This window comes from Mesoplodon mirus (genome assembly GCF_964341445.2).
Source record: "Mesoplodon mirus genome assembly, chromosome: 15".
Classification (NCBI taxonomy): Eukaryota; Metazoa; Chordata; class Mammalia; order Artiodactyla; family Ziphiidae; genus Mesoplodon; species Mesoplodon mirus.
In genome coordinates this window covers 21,157,103-21,177,068 of record NC_138991.1, presented here as the reverse complement: position 1 = coordinate 21,177,068, position 19,966 = coordinate 21,157,103, and the positions used below count along the sequence as shown (strand labels likewise).

The following is a 19,966-nucleotide window of genomic DNA, read 5'->3' as shown; positions in this document are numbered from 1 at the left end:
GTTGACAAACCAAGATGAACAGTTCTTAGAATGGAAAACCCTCAAAGGCACAGTGCAAAGTTATGTTAACTTCAGTGATGATTTTGCTAATATAGGGAGGGACTCAGTGAATTAATGCATGTTTGATAATGACAGTAACAGTAGCTTGTTCAGTATATTAGGATAGAGCCTAAATACGAAACAACTAATGTACCGGATTACAAAGTAGTTATCCAGGTAGACTCTGAAAACTTGATAGCTGGAAGATATTTTGTTTAGCAAGTGAACCCTACAGAATCTTAAAGAGTTCTATTTGGAAGTATGACAGTATGTCGTTCATTGCCTAGCCATTAAAAAGCCTCCAATTTTATAAGATTTTAGAGTGTATTTTAGACATCCTGCTTTGTATGCACAGTATACACAGACAATAAGTTGATATTTTAGTTCCCTTGTTGCTTATTCATCTGTGTAGTCTCTTTACTAACACATGTGAGTGTGCTTGTGCTCTCACACAAATGCAGTGTCCAGGAAGATATCTTAAAAAAACCCCTAGAATTTTAGTGTAGCAAGGGACCCCATAATAGGAATACCCTGTGTGGTATTGATGATAGCTGGCCAGACACAGATAGTGTGTGTCTCTGCTACACACTCCCCATGGCAGGGATTTCAGCACCATAAGGCCGGCAATCCATCCACTTCGGGGGCTTATTATTGTTGAAACTTCATTTTTGCACATTTGAAATAGGAATCCTTAGAACTTTTCCTTCTCGTCCCAAGTTTGTCTTTTGGAGCCATGCAGAGTACAGACCACTGCTGTTCTTCCTAGTTCCAGGGCTTGGAACAGAGGAGCAGCTCTGTTTTCATGGTTGAGGCTCTGTCCTTCCCAGTACCAGCCCTTGGGCCCGCTTCCCTTGAAAGGGTCGCTTTCAAACACCTGAAGCATTTGATAGCAAAGTTTAGAGGTAAAAAGTCTTGGGTATTTGTTCTGATTCCTTTACTTATTTGCTGTGTGAACTTGGGCAAGCTACTTAAATTTCCTGAACCTGTTTTCTCATCTTCAAAATAGGTATAATCGATAATTGGTAAGAGATATTATAAATACCTGTCCTGCAGAATTAATGTGTATGAGCTGTGTGCACAGAAACTGACTCATAGCAGTCATTCATTATAGACACTCATCCTTTCCCTTCCTCCCTCTGTACTCCTTGTCTCACTGCTGGAAGATTAAGATCTTCAATACAGACCAAGCAGGGCCACTTGAAAACTTTCAAAGTGATAATGGGTTGATGTATCCATGATTTCCTTCATAGGAGCTTCTAAGAATAGTTTTTTGTTCTCACTGTTAAGTTGTTATTTGAAAGTCAAAACTTAACATTGCAGTTAATTTTTTGACCAGTTCTCCCAAGTCACTGTATTAAAGATTCTGCTTTACAAATAAGTATGCCAAAGATGTTTTCTTTTTGTTGGTAAGGCGGCATTGCTGAGAATCTAGCAGAGAAGTTGATTGGTGTTCTCTTTGAGGTTTGGTTACTAGCTTGTACTCGGTGCTTCCCAACACCTCCTTACTGGAAAACAGCCAAGGAGATGGTGGCTAACTGGAGGCACCACCCGGCAGTGGTGGAGCAGTGGAGCAAGGTCATCTGTGCGCTCACTTCAAGGTAAGTTATCATCATCCACTTGCCTTCCTTCATCCGTCTGGCCTTGGGTAGCTTTCCCCTAGTTCTGTGTCTTTCTGGGATTCACAGAGTACATGGTAAAAAGTCTCTATTCTGTGCCTCTCATTACTGTACTTTAGATAGAGAATCAAACCACTTTTTAAAAATAGATATGTCAGTTTGGCTAGTGCCTGTCTAATCTAAAACATTTTAGATTAAGCAGGTATTTTGGAGAGGCAGATAAATTCTGAGCCCTGCCACTCCCACCCCCCAAATCCCACTCTTATTCTGATTATTAGAATATTCATGATCATTATTTTAAAAAAACAAACCAAAGAAAGGTATAACAGAAAGAATTAAGTTCACCAGAAGTCTTGTTATATATGTTTATACATAATTTTACAGAAATGGGACCATACTATAATGTTCTCCTGTGTAACCAAAGTAGGCAGTATTTTATTATAATAATTTAACTTTTTTTTTTTTTTTTACCATTTATATATAATGCCATCACTATTCTGTGAGTAAACTGTTAGGCCTCATTTTTTTCAGACTTTTTTTTTTCATTTCTTTTAATATGACTCTAAAAGTTGAACATTCTTTTTTAAACATAATCACAATACCATTTATCACACCTAAACAAAATGTTAATAGTTTGTTAATATTGGTTAGGCTGTTGAGTGTTCAGATGTCCCTGAATGGCTCAATTTTTTTTATAGTTGATTCCATTGAATCAGAACACAAACAAGGTTTGGACATTGTATTTAGTTGACATGTTTCTTAAGCCTATTTTAAACTGTAGGTTACTGTTCTCTTATTTTTATTTCCTTGCAGTTTTTTTGTTGAACTGGATTGTTTGTCTTATAGAATGCTTCACAGTTTGGATTTTTCTGATTATGTCCTAGTTGTGTTAATTAGCATGTTCCTCTGTCCCCTGTATTTCCTGTCGACTGGTGGTTAGATCTAGAGACTTGATCTGATTCAGATTTGATGGGGGGTAGGGTAGTGGTGGAGGTAAGAACAGATCATTCGTAGGTGGTATCATGTATCAGAAGGTAGACTGATTCTGGTATATCTTTGTGAATGTCAATATTATGAATCTTTTAAAATAATATATCATTTTATCTTGATTATAAAAGCAATACATGCTTATAATAGAAAATTTGGAAGATGTAGGGGGAAATATCCATCACTTACAAATAACCAAAGTTTGAATGTATTTTTTCTGTTTTCTCTTTTTAAAAAAATCAATTTGAGATTATTTGATATAGTATTATCTGCTTTTTTTATCTGTTGTCTGATTCTTGTCCCAGTAATTACATGTACCTTTTTTCTTCTTAAATAGATCTCAAGATCATTTTTTAATGGCTTTATAGTTTTTCATTTTATAAATGGAATTATAATTCATTTAATAATTTCCCTGCTGTTTTGATACTTAAGTTTTTCCCTGTGTTTTATTTTAAAAATATTGTTGATATGTGAGTACTTTATACATAGTCTTTGTGTATATTCTGGTTATTTTATTAAGACATCATCTTTAGATTATATAACTATAATGTAATAGATTATAATCTATTCTAATTATAATAGGTTAATAATTAGGTCAAAGGGCTTTGAACAGTTTTAATACATTTGGAATATTACTATTTAGTTAAGTAATTGAATTGTCAGATTCATTTTATGGCACACACACCATAAATTCTAAACTTCATTTAAAGTTATATAGCAGTTATTATGAATAAATTATAGCTTAGTTGTGTTGAAGGCGTTTTCAGTGCGATGAACCTTTTAAAAATAATTTAAAGAATTTATTATTTATATTACATGATGGAGATGGGGGGGAGATGCAAAAGGGAGGGGATATGGGAACATATGTATATGTATAACTGATTAAATTTGTTATAAAGCAAAAAAAAAGAATTTAATATTTATATTACATGACTATATAATCAACATAAGCATAATTGTATATTATGATTATATAATTATTTGTTATTTGCAATTATAAAGTAAACTTCTAAGTAATTTTTAATTTTATAAAGTAATATTTAATTTGTAACTTATGTTATAATATATATTATAAAATTATATTATATATAATTATATACACCATTGGATGTTACATGTTATACATATTATAATGTTATATACAAGAGGTATTATAAAATTTATATGAGATATATTTAATTTATAAAATCACTTATTTGATAATTATAATAAAATCATATAAGTAAAATAAACTTAGAGTTAAATACATAAATTTATAAAATTATAAAGAAATTTTATAAGTAAATAAAATAAACTTATAAATTATATAACTTAAAAATATATGAACTAAATTATAAATAACAATTATTTAAAAAAAGAAATACATGTTTTAAATAATCCTTTACAAAACTGGAAATCCTCTTCCAGTTTATCTATTTTATAAACAAGGGTTTTCATTTATTTTATTCACTTCAGTGAGGTATAATACAGGTTTCATCTATTTTCTCTTATCATATTTCTCTTAGTATATTTTAATGCTTGAATATATTTTCCATTCTGTTACAAAATGAACTTGGTGGTGGGTTTTTTTTTTATTTTCTAGATTGCTACGCTTTACATATGGTCCTTCATTTCCTCCATTTAAAGTTCCCGATGAAGATGCCAGTCTGATCCCTCCTGAAATGGATAATGAGTGTGTTGCACAGACATGGTTTCGCTTTTTACATATGTTAAGGTACTGTTGTTGTTGTATTTCATGTGGTTTTTACGCAGTGAGTGTCTTAGGGCAGGAATGGTGCTATAACTCCTTGTTGGAGTTCACAGTGTGGCTGTTAAGCCCAGTCATCAGATAGAGCCAAATTGGACAACACACACATCTACATCATGTGCCCCTGCTCTCCCTGTCCCAGCAGGGTCAGGCTGTCCTCAGCTGCTCTTGGGCCACACTCTCTAGAGGCTTGTTCCCTGCAGTAGGTGCAGCATTTGTTCTCTTGCCTGTTGGTGCAGCTTGGATGATGATCTCTCTCCCAGGACTTTGTCACATTCTGTGGGGACTGGGGACTAGCTTGTTCCTGTCTATGACCAGCACTTACTGGTCAGTCTGGCTCCCAGGACCTCTCTTCTAGTAGCGTTGTTTAAAATTTCACTGAGGGTACACCATAAAATTTCACAGAGGGACAAATTGCTAAAAGTAATTCTTCATGCTCTTTCTTTTTTTATAGTAATTCTATTCAATTCAATTTCATTGCTTCCTACCTTTCTCTCTACTAGCCCCATCCTTGTGCTCTGTGGAACTTTGGTTCTGTTGTATACTGTCTTGATTTGTAAACTTTTTCCTTGCATATCTTTTCTCTCTGGTTTGACGAGCCTCATTTTTCTATTTGTGTATTAGTGATTCTAAATTACTCTGTATGACCTGTTTATGCATTAGGGATCTTAACCATTTTCTATCATGTTTTTTTCAGTTTGTATTGTGTGTTTTTCACATTTCAGTGATTTTAGTTTATTTTTTTAATCTGTCTTTTTCTGTGATTATTTTCTGTTTCCTTTAAGATTAGAAAGTCTTTCTCTGTTCTTTGATCAGATAGATATTCACCTATGATTTCTTCTGACTTTGTTTCCTTTGTGCCATTAAGTTCCTTTATATATATGGGTTTTGTCTTTGGGTCACATATTATTCCATTGATCTTTTAATTCATTCTTATAGGAGATTAACACTTTTAATTATTTTAACCTTATAGTAGTTATTGATATTTGGTGGGACTAATATCTTTTTCCCTAAAACATTTCTTGGAATATTTTTAAAAATCTTTTCTTGCCTGTTTAACATTTTAGATGAATTTTAGAATCCACTTGACATGTTACAAAACACAAGTGAACAGAAGAACCTCACAAAACCTTCTGGGGTTTGGAGTGTGTATTAATTAGGGTAAGGAACATGTCCTCCTTTAGCAGATGAACCTGAAAATCTTAGTGGCTTAGTACAGTATGTTTCATAAAGTCTTGGGTAAGGAGCAGCTCTGCTTAGGTAGTTGTTCAGGGACCCAGGCTGGCAGAGTCTCTGCCATCTTCAACATGTGGCTTTATTAGGGCCTTAACTTTGTAGGCAGGTGCCTCTGTATCTGGCTAGAAGATGGAAAAGAGAGAGAGCAAGGAAAATTGTGTGGAAGGTTTTCATGGACCAGCTCCTGAAGTGTAATGTAAATCAATGCTACCCATATTACATTGGCTGGAACTCAGACATATGCCACACTTAATAGCAAGAGAACATAGGAGGAAAAGACAAGCTAGTGAACATCTAACCAGACTCTGCCAAAGATGAGAATTGCATTAAGCTTGTATTTATATTTAGGAACAGCTGATATCTTAATATATTGTGTTTGCTTTTCTAAGAGTAGGTATTTTTCTTTTTTAGAATCTTAATTAATTAATTTATTTATTTAGGTTGTGTTGGGTCTTTGCTGCTGTGCATGGGCTTTCTCTAGTTGAGGCAAGCGGGGGCTACTCTTCATTGCGGTGTGCAGGCTTCTCATTGTCATGGCTTCTCTTGTTGCAGAGCACAGGCTCTAGAGCGCAGGCTCAGTAGTTGTGGCGCACGGGCTTAGTTGCTCCACAGCATGTGGGATCTTCCCAGGCTAGGGATCGAACCCATGTCCCCTACATTGGCAGGCGGTTCTTAACCACTGCACCACCAGCGAAGCCCCTAGAATCTTAAATATCTTGCAGAAGTGTTTTGTAGTTTTCTTCACAGAGATCTGCATAATTTTTTTCTTTTTACCATTATTCCTATGTATTTATTGCTGATGTTGTGAAAGGCTAACTTTTTTTCTACTGTTAAATCTTTTAAGTGGCTATTGCTGCTGTAAAGAAAATGTTTTACTTATTTTATTTTTGTATATTTTTTATATACTTGGGATTTAAAAATGCTCTGAGTATTTCACTGATTCTTTTTAAATTTCTAGATATAATGAATACATATCTGCAAATAAATGTCTCCTTTCTAGTAATTCATACTCGAATCTGTGGTAATTAATTATAAGTGCTTTGATTGCAGTAATATCTGTATATGAGTTCATGTTCTGCTACTTTTTTCTTTGTGAACTTGAGCAAGCAGTTTAGTCTCTCTGAGTCTCAGTCTCTTTTTAATCTATACAATGGGGATAATAATAGTATCCCATCTTGTTATAAGCACTGAAGAAAAAGTATGTAAAACAGTACATCTAATGCTTGAAAAGTTGCCATTGTTGTTATAATTATTTTTGTATGTGTTTTACTACATTAGGCAGAATTTCTAGAACATTGTTGAGTTAAAATGATACTGTTTGGGCATCCTTCTTTCATTCTGATTTTCATTGGAATGCCTCTATTGTGTGAAATTTGGAGTGGGATATTGGTTGTTGATATTAGATAGTTATTCTTTTTTATGTTCCTGATTTCCTAAGCAATTAAAACATTTTGAATTTAAAAATATAAGTAAAATCAGAAATAGTACTGAATTATTTTCAAATCATATTTTGGCGTCCATTTAAGCAATTAAATGTTTTTTCTTCTTTTACCTATTGATAGTATGTTAATTTTTCCCCAATACTGAATCATCCTTCATTGTTTAGAGAAAAATTCTGCTTGGTTATGGAATGCTGTTCTATTGAATCATCCTTCATTCTTTAGAGAAAACTTGTGCTTGGTTATGGAATGCTATTTTAATGTTTTCCCAAATTATCTCCGTTTCTATTTTTTGACTAATCTATATTTTGGTAACTTAAATAGGAAACTACCTATCTTTTTCTATGCTCTGTTGCATGAAAGTTATATATTCCTTAAGAGTTTGTAGTTCTTGGATAACCTTTTCCTGTTCCTTCACTATTAATTGATCTCTTCAGGCTCTCTTTGTTCTTGAGCTGAAAGATTTTAGTATTTTAGTCAGGGTTTTTTTGATATACAGAATAGGAACTTACTTAAACAAATGCAGGTGAAAAAGAGGGGTTATTGTGTGATGATAGAGCAGTCTCACAGGGCTCCAGGAAGCAGTGAACATTCAATCATGATAGGGAGGGATCAAGGCAGCCTTGGGACAGGCTGCTCTATTGTCTGTCTCTTGGCTTTTTTGCTCCTCTTGTGCATATGCACTGCTCTCTTTTCTCCGGCAGGCTCCCCCTGAACCCCTGTTTCTTTCTCTCCAGTTTTCAATATTAAACAGATATGAATTAAGCAGAGCTCTGCTGGACTGAGGTGTAGTCCATTCCAAGCTTACTGCTTATTTTTCTAATTTTTGAACAGAGAACTATAATCCCCAGTAGGTACTGCTTCTAGAGACTTCTTATCTTCCCTACACCACATAGTAGACCACAGTTCTTTGGATACAGTGTACTAACACTAGAAGCCCCTTTTCCGTACATGCACACATACGCCCCTGTCCCCACTTGCAGTTATGTGAAATTCAGAGTCTGAGTAGATGGAAAAAGGTTTCAAAGGTCCAGGGCATCTATAAACCACTGATTTATGTTTCTCAGCCTAGTTCTTTTTGTCTTGAAGCTGGTGGAAGTTCTTTCCAGGTGCTGGCTGTAGGTTGACTAACAATATTACCTTGGGTTGGAAAGGCTGTTTAATGGACAGTTAAGCAGACTATTTTGAGTGGAAGCCTAAATCTATTTTTTAATGGAAATGTTTAAAATTATTTAAATATAAAATATACCTCAAGCCCATTGTTTTAAATACATTGAAATGGGTCTGCTGCCCTATCCTACCCATCTGCCACACATGCTGGGATGTTGCTCCAGGACCTTACTTAAGACATCCGTGTGGCTGACAGGGTCTTGGTGCTCCGGCCTGGTGTCAGGCCTGAGCCTCCAAGGTGGGAAAGCCAAGTCCAGGACATTGGACCACCAGAGACCTCCTGGCCCACGTAATATCAGTCGGCGAGAGCTCTCCCAGAGATCTCCATCTCAATGCTAAGACCCAGCTCCACCCAACGGCCAGCAAGCTTCAGCTTGGCTGGACGCCATGCCAAACAACTAACAAGACAGGAACACAACCCCATGCATTAGCAGAGAGGCTGCCTAAAATCATACTAAGTTCACAGACACCCCAAAACACACCACTGGATGCAGCCCTGCCCACCAGAAAGACAAGATCCAGCCCCACCCACCAGAACACAGACACCAGTTCCCTCCACTAGGAATCCTACACAAGCCACTGAACCAACCTCACCCACTGGGGGCAGACACCAAAAACAACGGGAACTACGAGCCTGCAGCCTGCGAAAAGGAGACTCCAAACACAGTAAGTTAAACAAAATGAGACAACAGAGAATTGTGAGCAGATGAAGGAGCAAGGTAAAAACCCACCAGACCAAACAAATGAAGAGGAAATAGGCAGCCTACCTGAAAAAGAATTCAGAGTAATGATAGTAAAGAGGATCCAAAATCTTCAAAATAGAATGGAGAAAATACAAGAAACGTTTACAAGGATCTAGAAGAGCTGAAGAGCAAATAAACAATGATGACTAACACAATAAATGAAATTAAAAATTCTGTAGAAGGAATCAATAGCAGAATAATTGAGGCAGAAGAACGGATAAGTGACCTAGAAGATAAAATAGTGAAAATAACTACTGCAGAGCAGAATAAGGAAAAAAGAATGAAAAGAATTGAGGACAGTCTCAGAGACCTCTGGGACAACATTAAACACACCAACGTTCGAATTATAGGGGTCCCAGAAGAAGAAAAGAAAATGAAAGGGTCTGAGAAAATCTTCGAAGAGATTATAGTTGAAAACTTCCCTAATGTGGGAAAGGAAAGAGTCAATCAAGTCCAGGAAGCACAGAGAGTCCCATACAGGATAAATCCAAGGAGAAACATGCCAAGACACATATTAATCAAACTATCGAAAATTAAGTACAAAGAAAAAATACTAAAAGCAGCAAGGGAAAAGCAACAAATAACATACAAGGGAATCTCCATAAGATTAACAACTGATCTTTCAGCAGAAACTCTGCAAGCAAGAAGGGAGTGGCAGGACATATTTAAAGTGATGAAAGGGAAAAACCTACAACCAAGATTACTCTACCCAGCAAGGATCTCATTCAAATTCGACGGAGAAATTAAAACCTTTATAGACAAGCAAAAGTTAAGAGAATTCAGCACAACCAAACAAGCTTTACAACAAATGCTAAAGGAACTTCTCTAGGCAGGAAACACAAGAGAAGGAAGAGACCTACAAAAACAAACCCAGAACAACAAAGAAAATGGTAATAGGAACATACATATCAATAATTACCTTAAATGTAAATGGATTAAATGCTCCAACCAAAAGACATAGACTGACTGAATGGATACAAAAACAAGACCCATATATATGCTGTCTACAAGAGACCCACTTCAGACCTAGGGACACATACAGACTGAAAGTGAGGGGGTGGAAAAAGATACTCCATGCAAATGGAAATCAGAAGAAAACTGGAGTAGCAATTCTCATATGAGACAAAATAGACTTTAAAATAAAGACTGTTACAAGAGACAAAGAAGGACACTACATAATGATCAAGGGATCAATCCAAGAAGAAGATATAACAATTGTAAATATTTATGCAACCAACATAGGAGCACCTCAGTACATAAGGCAAATGCTAACAGTCATAAAAGGGGAAATTGACAGTAACACAATCATAGTAGGGGACTTTAACACCCCACTTTCACCAATGGACAGATCATCCAAAATGAAAATAAATAAGGAAACACAAGCTTGAAATGACACATTAGGCAAGATGGACTTAATTGATATTTATAGGACATGCCATCCAAAAACAACAGAATACACTTTCTTCTCAAGTGCTCATAGAACATTCTCCAGGATAGATCATATCTTGGGTCACAAATCAAGCCTTGGTAAATTTAAGAAAGTTGAAATTGTATCAAGTATCTTTTCTGACCACAGCGCTATGAGACTAGATATCAATTACAGGAAAAAAACTGTAAAAACTCCAAACACATGGAGGCTAAACAATACGTTACTAAATAACCAAGAGATCACTGAAGAAATCAAAGAGGAAATCAAAAAATAATTTGAAACAAATTATTTTGTTTCAAATGACAAATGACAATGAAAACACGGCGACCCAAAACCTATGGGATGCAGCAAAAGCAGTTCTAAAAGGGAAGTTTATAGCAATACAGTCCTACCTCAAGAAACAAGACAAATCTCAAATAAACAACGTAACCTTACACCTAAAGCAGTTAGAGAAAGAAGAACAAAATAAACCCCAAAGTTAGCAGAAGGAAAGAAATCATAAAGGTCAGATCAGAAATAAATGAAAAAGAAATGAAGGAAACAATAGCAAAGGTCAATAAAACAAAAAGCTGGTTCTTTGAGAAGATAAAGAAAACTGATAAACCACCTGCCAGACTCATCAAGAAAAAAAGGGAGAAGACTCAAATCAACAGATTTAGAACTGAAAAAGGAGAAGTAACAACTGACACTGCAGAAATACAAAGGATCATGAGAGATTACTACAAGCAACTGTATGCCAATGAAATGGACAACCTGGAAGAAATGGACAAATTTTTAGAAAAGCACAACCTTCCAAGACTGAACCTGGAAGAAATTGAAAATATAAACAGACCAATCACAAGCACTGAAGTTGAAACTGTGATTAGAAATCTTTCAACAAACAAAAGCCCAGGACCAAATGGCTTCACAGGCGAATTCTATCAAACATTTAGAGAAGAGCTAACACCTATCCTTCTCAAACTCTTCCAAAATATAGCAGAGGAGGGAGCACTCCCAACCTCGTTCTACGAGGTCACCAAATCACCCAGATACCAAAACCAAAGATGTCACAGAAAACGAAGACTACATGCCAGTATTACTGATGAACATAGATGCAAACATCCTCAACAAAATACTAGCAGACAGAATCCAACAGCACATTAAAAGGATCATACACCATGATCAAGTGGGGTTTATCCCAGGAATGCAAGGATTCTTCAGTATATGCAAATCAATCAATGTGATATACCATACTAACAGATTGAAGGATAAAAACCATATGATCATCTCAACAGATGCAGAAAAAGCTTTCGACAAAATCAGCACCCATTTATGATAAAAACTGTTCAGAAAGCAGGCATAGAGGGAACCTACCTCAACATGATAAAGGCCTTATATGACACACCCACAGCCAATATCGTTCTCAATGGTGAAAAACTGAAACCATTTCCTGTACGATCAGGAACAAGACAAGGTTGCCCACTCTCACCACTGTTATTCAACATAGTTTTGGAAGTTTTAGCCATGGCATTCAGAGAAGCAAAAGAAATAAAAGGAATCCAAATCGGAAAAGAAGTAAAGCTGTCACTGTTTGCAGATGACATGATACTATACATAGAGAATCCTAATGATGCTACCAGAAAACTACTAGAGCTAATCAGTGAGCTTGGTAAAGTAGCAGGATACAAAATTAATGCACAGAAACCTCTTGCATTCCTGTACACTAATGATGAAAAATCTGAAAGAGAAGTTAAGGAAACACTCCCATTTACCATTGCAACAAAAAGAATAAAATACTTAGGAATAAACCTATCTAAGACAAAAGACCTGAATGCAGAAAACTATAAGACACTGATGAAAGAAATTAAAGATGATATAAACAGGTGGAGAGATACACCATATTCTTGGACTGGAAGAATCAACATTGTGAAAATGACCATACTACCCAAAGCAATCTACAGATTCAATGCAATACTTATCGAACTACCAATGGCATTTTTCACAGAACTAGAACAAAAAGTTTTGAAATTTGTATGGAAACACAAAGACCCCAAATAGCCAAAGCAATCTTGAGAAAGAAAAACGGAGCTGGAGGAATCAGGCTCCCTGACTTCAGACTCTACTATGAAGCTACAGTAATCAGGACAGTATGGTACTGGCACAAAAAACAGACATATAGATGACTGGAACAGGATAGAAAGCCCAGAGATAAACCCACACACATATGGTCACCTCATCTTTGATAAAGGAGGCAAGAATATACAATGGAGAAAAGACAGCCTCTTCAACCAGTGGTACTGGGAAAACTGGACAGCTACATGTAAAAGAATGAAATTAGAATACTTCCTAACACCATACACAAAAATAAACTCAAAATGGATTAAAGACTTAAATGTAAGGCCAGACACTGTAAAACTCTGAGAGGAACACATAGGCAGAACACTCTTTGACATAAATCACAGCAAGATCTTTTTTGATCCACCTCTTGGAGAAATGGAAATAAAAACAAAAATAAACAAATGGGACCTAATGAAACTTAAAAGCTTTTGCACAGCAAAGGAAACCATAAACAAGATGAAAAGACAACCCTCAGAATTGGAGAAAATATTTGCAAATGAAGCAACTGACAAAGGATTAATCTCCAAAATATACAAGCAGTTCACACAGCTCAATATCAAAAAAACAAACAACCCAATCCAAAAATGGGTGGAAGACCTAAACAGACATTTCTCCAAAGAAGATATACAGATTGTCAACAAACACATGAAAGGATGCTCAATATCACTAATCATTAGAGAAATGCAAGTCAAAACTACAATGAGGTATCACTTCACACCGGTCAGAATGGCCATCATCAAAAAATCTACAAACAATAAATGCTGGGAGGGTGTGGAGAAAAGGGAACCCCCTTGCACTGTTATTGGGAATGTAAATTGATACAGCCACTATGGAGAACAGTATGGAGGTTCCTTAAAAAACTAAAAACAGAGCTACCATACGACCCAGCAATCCCACTACTGGGCATATACCCTGAGAAAACCATAATTCAAAAAGAGCCATGTCCCACAATGTTCATTGCAGCACTATTTACAATAGCCAGGACATGGAAGCCATCTACGTGTCCATCGACAGATGAATGGATAAAGAAGATGTGGCACATATATACAGCCATAAAAAGAAACGAAATTGAGTTATTTGTAGTGAGGTTGATGGACCTAGAGTCTGTAATACAGAGTGAATGAATTAAGTCAGAAAGAGGAAAACAAATACCGTATGCTGACACATATATTTGGAATTTAAAAAAATGGATATGAGGAACCTAGGGGCAGGACAGGAATAAAGATGCAGATGTAGAGAATGGACTTGAGGACACGGGGGTGGGGAGGGAGGGGTAAGCTGGGACGAAGTGAGAGAGTAGCACTGACATATATACACTACCAAATGTAAAATAGCTAGCTAGTGGGAAGCAGCTGCATAGCACAGGGAGATCAGCTTGGTGTTTCGTAATCACCTAGAGGCATGGGGTAGGGAGGGTGGGAGGGAGACACAAGAGGGAGGGGATATGGGGATGTATGTGTACATATAGCTGATTCAGTTTGTTGTACAGCAGAAACTAACACAACATTGTAAAGCAATTATATTCCAATAAAGATGTTAAATAAATTAATTAAAAAATATGGAACAGAAAAAAAATACATTGAAATGTATGGCTTTAATGTGTGCATGTGAACACAAACACTAATCCCAATTTTCACATAGTTTTTAAAAAATTGGAAATGTTAATATTAAAGTAAGATTTTCTCCTTGGGGTTCTTGTTGATTTATTTATAGTTTTACCATTCCATTGCTTAGTTCCAAACATATTACAAAATATCCATGTATACGTTAAAAAAATTAAAAACTAGTCTTATTTTGATTCTCATTCTCTGAATAGGCAAAGTAGGTTCATGTAAGCACACTGCAGGTCTTCTGTAAAGTAGTGTTGGTGTTGAGTCCCTAGCTTATTAAATACAGATTAATCTCCTCTCTGAATCATCAAAGAAATAGGCACAAACAGCCCGTTCTTAAATTAGATTGCATGCATTTTATTGCTAAAGAGATTTCTAAATGTATAATTAATTCTTGCTCTCTCTTTTGATAGTAATCCCGTGGATTTGAGTAACCCAGCCATTATAAGCTCGACTCCCAAATTTCAGGAACAGTTCTTAAATGTGAGCGGAATGCCGCAAGAATTGAATCAGTATCCCTGCCTTAAACATCTGCCTCAAATATTTTTTCGTGCCATGCGTGGAATCAGCTGTCTGGTGGATGCATTCTTAGGTGAATTTTGTGTATGTTGCTAGATGTTTGAAGATAACTCTAGAGTCTAGTTTTAGAGACTTTTGTGGACAGCCCAAAGCAAAAGATGATCAGAGTTGATTACTAATAATAAACTGGGAAAAATTATTTGCAATGAATGTGATAGCTAGAGGGTTTTTGTTATTATTATATAAATAGATCAAATAATGCAAAGAACAAGAATAAGACCTGGTAGATAAATGGACAAAGACTATGAATAAATAATTTGCAAAAGAGAAAAGTGTTCATTCTCACTAGTAATCCAAGAAAATACAGATTAAAATGCATTAGGTATCATTCTTATGTGAATCATTAGGAAACAGTTTATACTTCTTGTGAACCGTTGTTTTAAACTGTTTTTCACATGAAAAGTCAGAATTTTTTTAACCTGTTAAAAGGCAGTGATATTTAATTCCAATCATTTTCAAAAACGTTTTGTTATGTGCAATTAATATATTACAGAGGTAATATATTAGTTCAGTTAACTTTGGCTGCCACCTGGCCAAAAGTACTAGTGGTTTAAACAAGGTAGTTTACTTTCACATGTGTTAAGCGCAGGGCTAAGCTGTATACCGGGCTGCTATAGCAGTTCCACCATTGTCAGAGACCCAAGGCCCTTCCGTCTTCTGGCTCTTCATCCGTTTCTGCACACTCTCATGGGCCATGATGGCTGAAAGAGTTCCAGCTGTCCTGTTCAGGAATTGGGAAGGAAGGAGCATCTACCTTTGATTGGTTCTTTTTTTTTTTTTTTTTTTTTTTCTTTTTGCGGTATGCGGGCCTCTCACTGTTGTGGCCTCTCCCGTTGCGGAGCACAGGCTCTGGACGCGCAGGCCCAGCGGCCATGGCTCACGGGCCCAGCCGCTCCGCGGCATATGGGATCCTCCCAGACCGGGGCACGAACCCGTATCCCCTGCATCGGCAGGCGGACTCTCAACCACTGCGCCACCAGGGAAGCCCTGATTGGTTCTTTTAAGGAGATTTCTTGGGGAAGACCCACCCAATAATTGCCCACTTCTCTATGGTCAGAACATGGCCACATCTGTCTGTAAGGGAGCCTTCAAAAGGCAGTTGTTTATTCTGCATAGCCATGTCTAGCTAAAATTTGTGTTTTGTAACTCAGGAAGAAAGGACAAATTGATATTGGGAGGCAGCTAGCAGATTCTGCTGTAGTCTGTTGTGAGCCTTCACTGGTGTAGCTTGAGGAAGATCTACTGACCACATATTTTGAACTATGAAGAATAACTCCATTTGTCTTTCTTTAAAGGCATTTCTAGACCCCGATCAGACAGTGCTCCTCCAACACCCGTGAATAGATTGAGTATGCCTCAAAGCACTGCTGTCAATACCACCCCACCACATAACCGGAGGCACCGGGCTGTTACTGTGAATAAGGCCACCATGAAGACAAGCACAGTAAGTTCTCATGACCATTGTTATACTGTATAAAATGGGCTTTTTAATCTGCCTTCCTTTAAAAAAATCCTGCTGTTTTCTCAAACTTTTCATGAGTGTGGCTGTATTCTTGTGTTCTTCTAATAGGTTAGTACTGCTCACGCCTCAAAAGTTCAGCACCAGACATCCTCCACCTCTCCTCTGTCAAGTCCAAATCAGACTAGTTCAGAACCCCGGCCACTGCCTGCCCCACAGAGACCAAAGGTTAACAGCATCTTGAATCTCTTTGGATCATGGTTATTTGATGCAGCATTTGTTCACTGTAAACTTCATAATGGGATAAACAGAGACAGCAGCATGACTGGTAAATATCGCTCAAGAAATACGTTGTCATTGTTTTTCTTTTCTTTTTTTTCTTTTTAATCTTTCCTACCTGCAAGATTAATATGTATCTTAAAAAGCTCTCTGTCTCTGACCAAGCAGTGTCTTGTGCTTAACCCCTTCCAGCTGAAGTAATTTTGAAAGTTTCCCTACTTGTCCTTTTTATGTTCGTTCTATGAGGTTTGGCTTTTGTCTGGCTTTTGTCTAACACTTCAGGTTAGCCAGTTTTTGTTAAACCAGATTCCTTTCAGTAGGTGACCTGGAAGTTCCCTTCATGTCAGCCAGGATAATAATACTGATATAAAGAATTAAACATAATCGACCAGAAATTTATTCATAAGAAGTGTTTTCTTAGATTTTTGACAGCCATTCACTCATTACTACATATAAATATCAGAAAATTTCTGCTTCACAGAAGACTCTTAACCTTTTAGGTTTTAGTCTAGAGAACTTTATTTCAAGGGCACACTTTGAAAAATATATTTTCTCTGTAAGTAAATAAGACTGGTGAAGAATTAATAACTCAACCCTGATATCTTCATTTAGATTTTATTACAGAAATGAAATTCTATCTAAATCTGATTTATTTTTGTCATCTTACCATTACACATGGAAAGTAGTGGCATAGGGTGCAGGATGGAAGGCTGGGGTACTGCAGAATATACTGAATATTTATGACTGTTTTATAGAGCTGAGCAATAATAATGGCTAGCACTTACTGAGCTGCAGTTACTCTGTGCCAAGCACTATGCTTTATGAATTAATTGTGCTTTATGTAATAATATAATTAATATTGATTGGTTGGTAAGAGAAGCACTTTTCCACTGGGGTTGGAAATAACTTGAGATAAAAGGATGCCTAATTGTGTTAGATTATGCGTCTCTAGGAAGAGTGTTAATTTCAAGGATAAAACTAATAAAATGGTCATAAGGGTCTCTGCTTTCTCTCAGAAATGCATTCTTTGTTATTATGTATCATCTCGGAACTAAGGGTCTGTTAGCATTATATACATGTAAATTATTTTGGTTGTTCTTACAAATCTTTAAATAATTTAGAAAAGTAGTACATATAAAGGCATTTTCAGGAATATAATTTGAGATTGCATGATTGAGTTTAGGGATTCCTTTGTTTATTTTGTTCAAATTCAGACACTTTATATTCTACCATTTCCATATTTTATTTGCAAGTTTGACTTATGGATAAGTAAATGTACTTATTTGATGACTAAATGAAAACATTTAAAAAACATTTTGACTTACGTTTTCTTATGTTCATGTGCCTTATATTTTGAGTTTTATGACCCATGTTTATATTTATTAATTTGTATTGTATATTCTAGATTGAGTTAGTCATATTTTTATTTTTTATTTTTATTAGGATACAATTCTTTACAGTGTAACTTTTGGGTATCAAGCTGTTGACACTAAAATCCCTGAATCCAGAGTGGTTCAACCTGCTGCTTCCTTGGTGGGCTTGCTTAAAGGGAATTTATAGATCTTCCCACTCTCTAGGGAGTTTTTAACAGCTTTTCTCACCCTCTTGTGCCAAAAGACAGACACTAAAATTCAACTCATGTGTGGGCTACAAATCCCTACTTTTAACTCGTACCATTTTCTTTGGTGGGGAAAGGATAGAAGCTCTTCTTCCCCCACCTTGTGTTCAGAGATGAGAAAGGCTGTTGTATTACCCAGGAGATAGGAGGTGTCCAGATAGCTGAATGGGTTAAAGTGCTGTTGGGTGCTACTCTTGAGGTCTTGGGGGTGGTGGGAAGTTTGAGAATACTGATTCTGTTAGTCTGTTCTCTAAGTACTGGCTGCCATCAAGGAATCCTGCCATGTAGTTCACCTCTAAAAATGTTTGCTTCTGTGAACTGGTTAGCTTTAGAGTTACATGACAGTACACTGTGCTTTGTAATTGTAACATTGAGCTGGGAAGGGTTAATGAACTAAAATTTTAATGCACGTTATGGGCAGTTCAAAACCTCAATTTTTTTGTAGTTGTGTAATTTTCTTCGTTCATTGTTTTGCATGATACAAAAATCATAATTTTGGATCTGAATGCACAATTTCCTGTTTTTGAACTAGCTTGTGGTATCATAAAGCTTTTAATCTAACTTTTAAAAAGCTAAAAAGCTTCTTAACTTATTGTAAAATTTCACCATCTTTAAAGTATTTTATAATTACTACTGTCCTTTGATTTGTTTCCATTTATTTCTATTATCTTGCAGCATCTTTTATCCAAATTCTTCTTTCTTATAAATCTTGTAAGTAGGAACCAGAAGCTTCTCCTTAATTGCAGTCATGTTTTTATTTTTTTCATAATTCCATTAAAAATTTTGATTGTCATTGTCTCTTGTAGTTTTTGCACTTGGGAAGAAAAATACTTTTCTGTGTTTTGAATGGGGAAGATTGTTGGCAAAAGCAAATTAATCTGCCTGAATCAGTCCCATTATTTTCGTACACTAGTCTGGTCATGTCATGAATTCCAGGATTTTGCACTAACTGTGTTTTGGCTTTTTTTTTTTTTTTAATTTAAAGCTTCAAGCGTATTTTTATACAGATTTAGTGTTTGATTTGTATGCATTCTGCATGTAGTGTTTTTCAAATGTATTATTGCTGGATAGCTTATTCAGGACTAAAAATGGCTCATGGGAAGTTGCATAAAGATTTATGCTTGACTCTGCATTCTGTTAAATCTGTTATTACAAATAATTTAAACATTTCATGTAGAGTGATAAAAGATTTCAGAGTGATTTTCAATACACTGTGAAATCGTTTGTTAAAAATAAAAGCAACTTTCGAAGGGCTTCTGTTTCAGTGACAACAAATGACCATGATAATCTTTCTTACCAATCCAATTTTCTGATTTATCAACCTCAAGTTAGCTGCTGTCTGTGGTTGTTAAAATTCATTCTCATTTTGCTTGGTTGGGCGATTCTTTGGTGTGTGTTTTGGAGTTGGGTGGGTGGTGGGAATGCTCTCTCTTCCTCCCTACCCATTTCTTATCCTTACCTTGCCCTCTCCCTAAAGTATACAACCTGGCATGGGATTACCCATTCAATTATGATGTCTGTCTGGGGTAATGTGTAAATTTGCAGTACCTATTTTTCTTAATGTTTAAGCATCATTTTTTTAGGGAGAGAAAAAAACAATAAATAATAGAAAAGCCAAATTCTGTGTTATATATCTGTATGTATGTGAATACAGATATATACAGATGTACTCTGCTAATCAGAAATTCAGTTGAAAAATGCATCTTGTAGAATCTGTTAAACTGACAGTACCACTGTAAATTGTTACCCCTTTTCAAAGAAGATTTCAGAGAGCCCTTTAAAAAAAAAAAATTAAGACATAATTGCTAAACAAAAGCATTATTGGATTCTATTCAAGTAGCTATTTAATGACACCAACATTTGATCTTTGTGTCCAGGGTCCCATGAGCCTATTTGCATATCAACAAATATAATAAAA

General features: G+C 36.0%; 1 protein-coding gene across 2 annotated transcripts in view; it reads left to right on the top strand.

The window, feature by feature from the left end:
• RALGAPB (Ral GTPase activating protein non-catalytic subunit beta) overlaps nt 1–19,966 on the top strand; it is a 101,788-nt gene that overhangs the window by 31,321 nt on the left and 50,501 nt on the right. For both annotated transcript variants that reach the window (XM_082645565.1, XM_082645564.1), the window contains exons 5-9: nt 1,451–1,637; nt 4,225–4,356; nt 14,527–14,705; nt 15,988–16,136; nt 16,263–16,479. In XM_082645565.1, the coding sequence (XP_082501691.1) occupies nt 1,451–1,637; nt 4,225–4,356; nt 14,527–14,705; nt 15,988–16,136; nt 16,263–16,479 (864 nt within the window). The remainder of the gene's footprint in view (nt 1–1,450; nt 1,638–4,224; nt 4,357–14,526; nt 14,706–15,987; nt 16,137–16,262; nt 16,480–19,966) is intronic.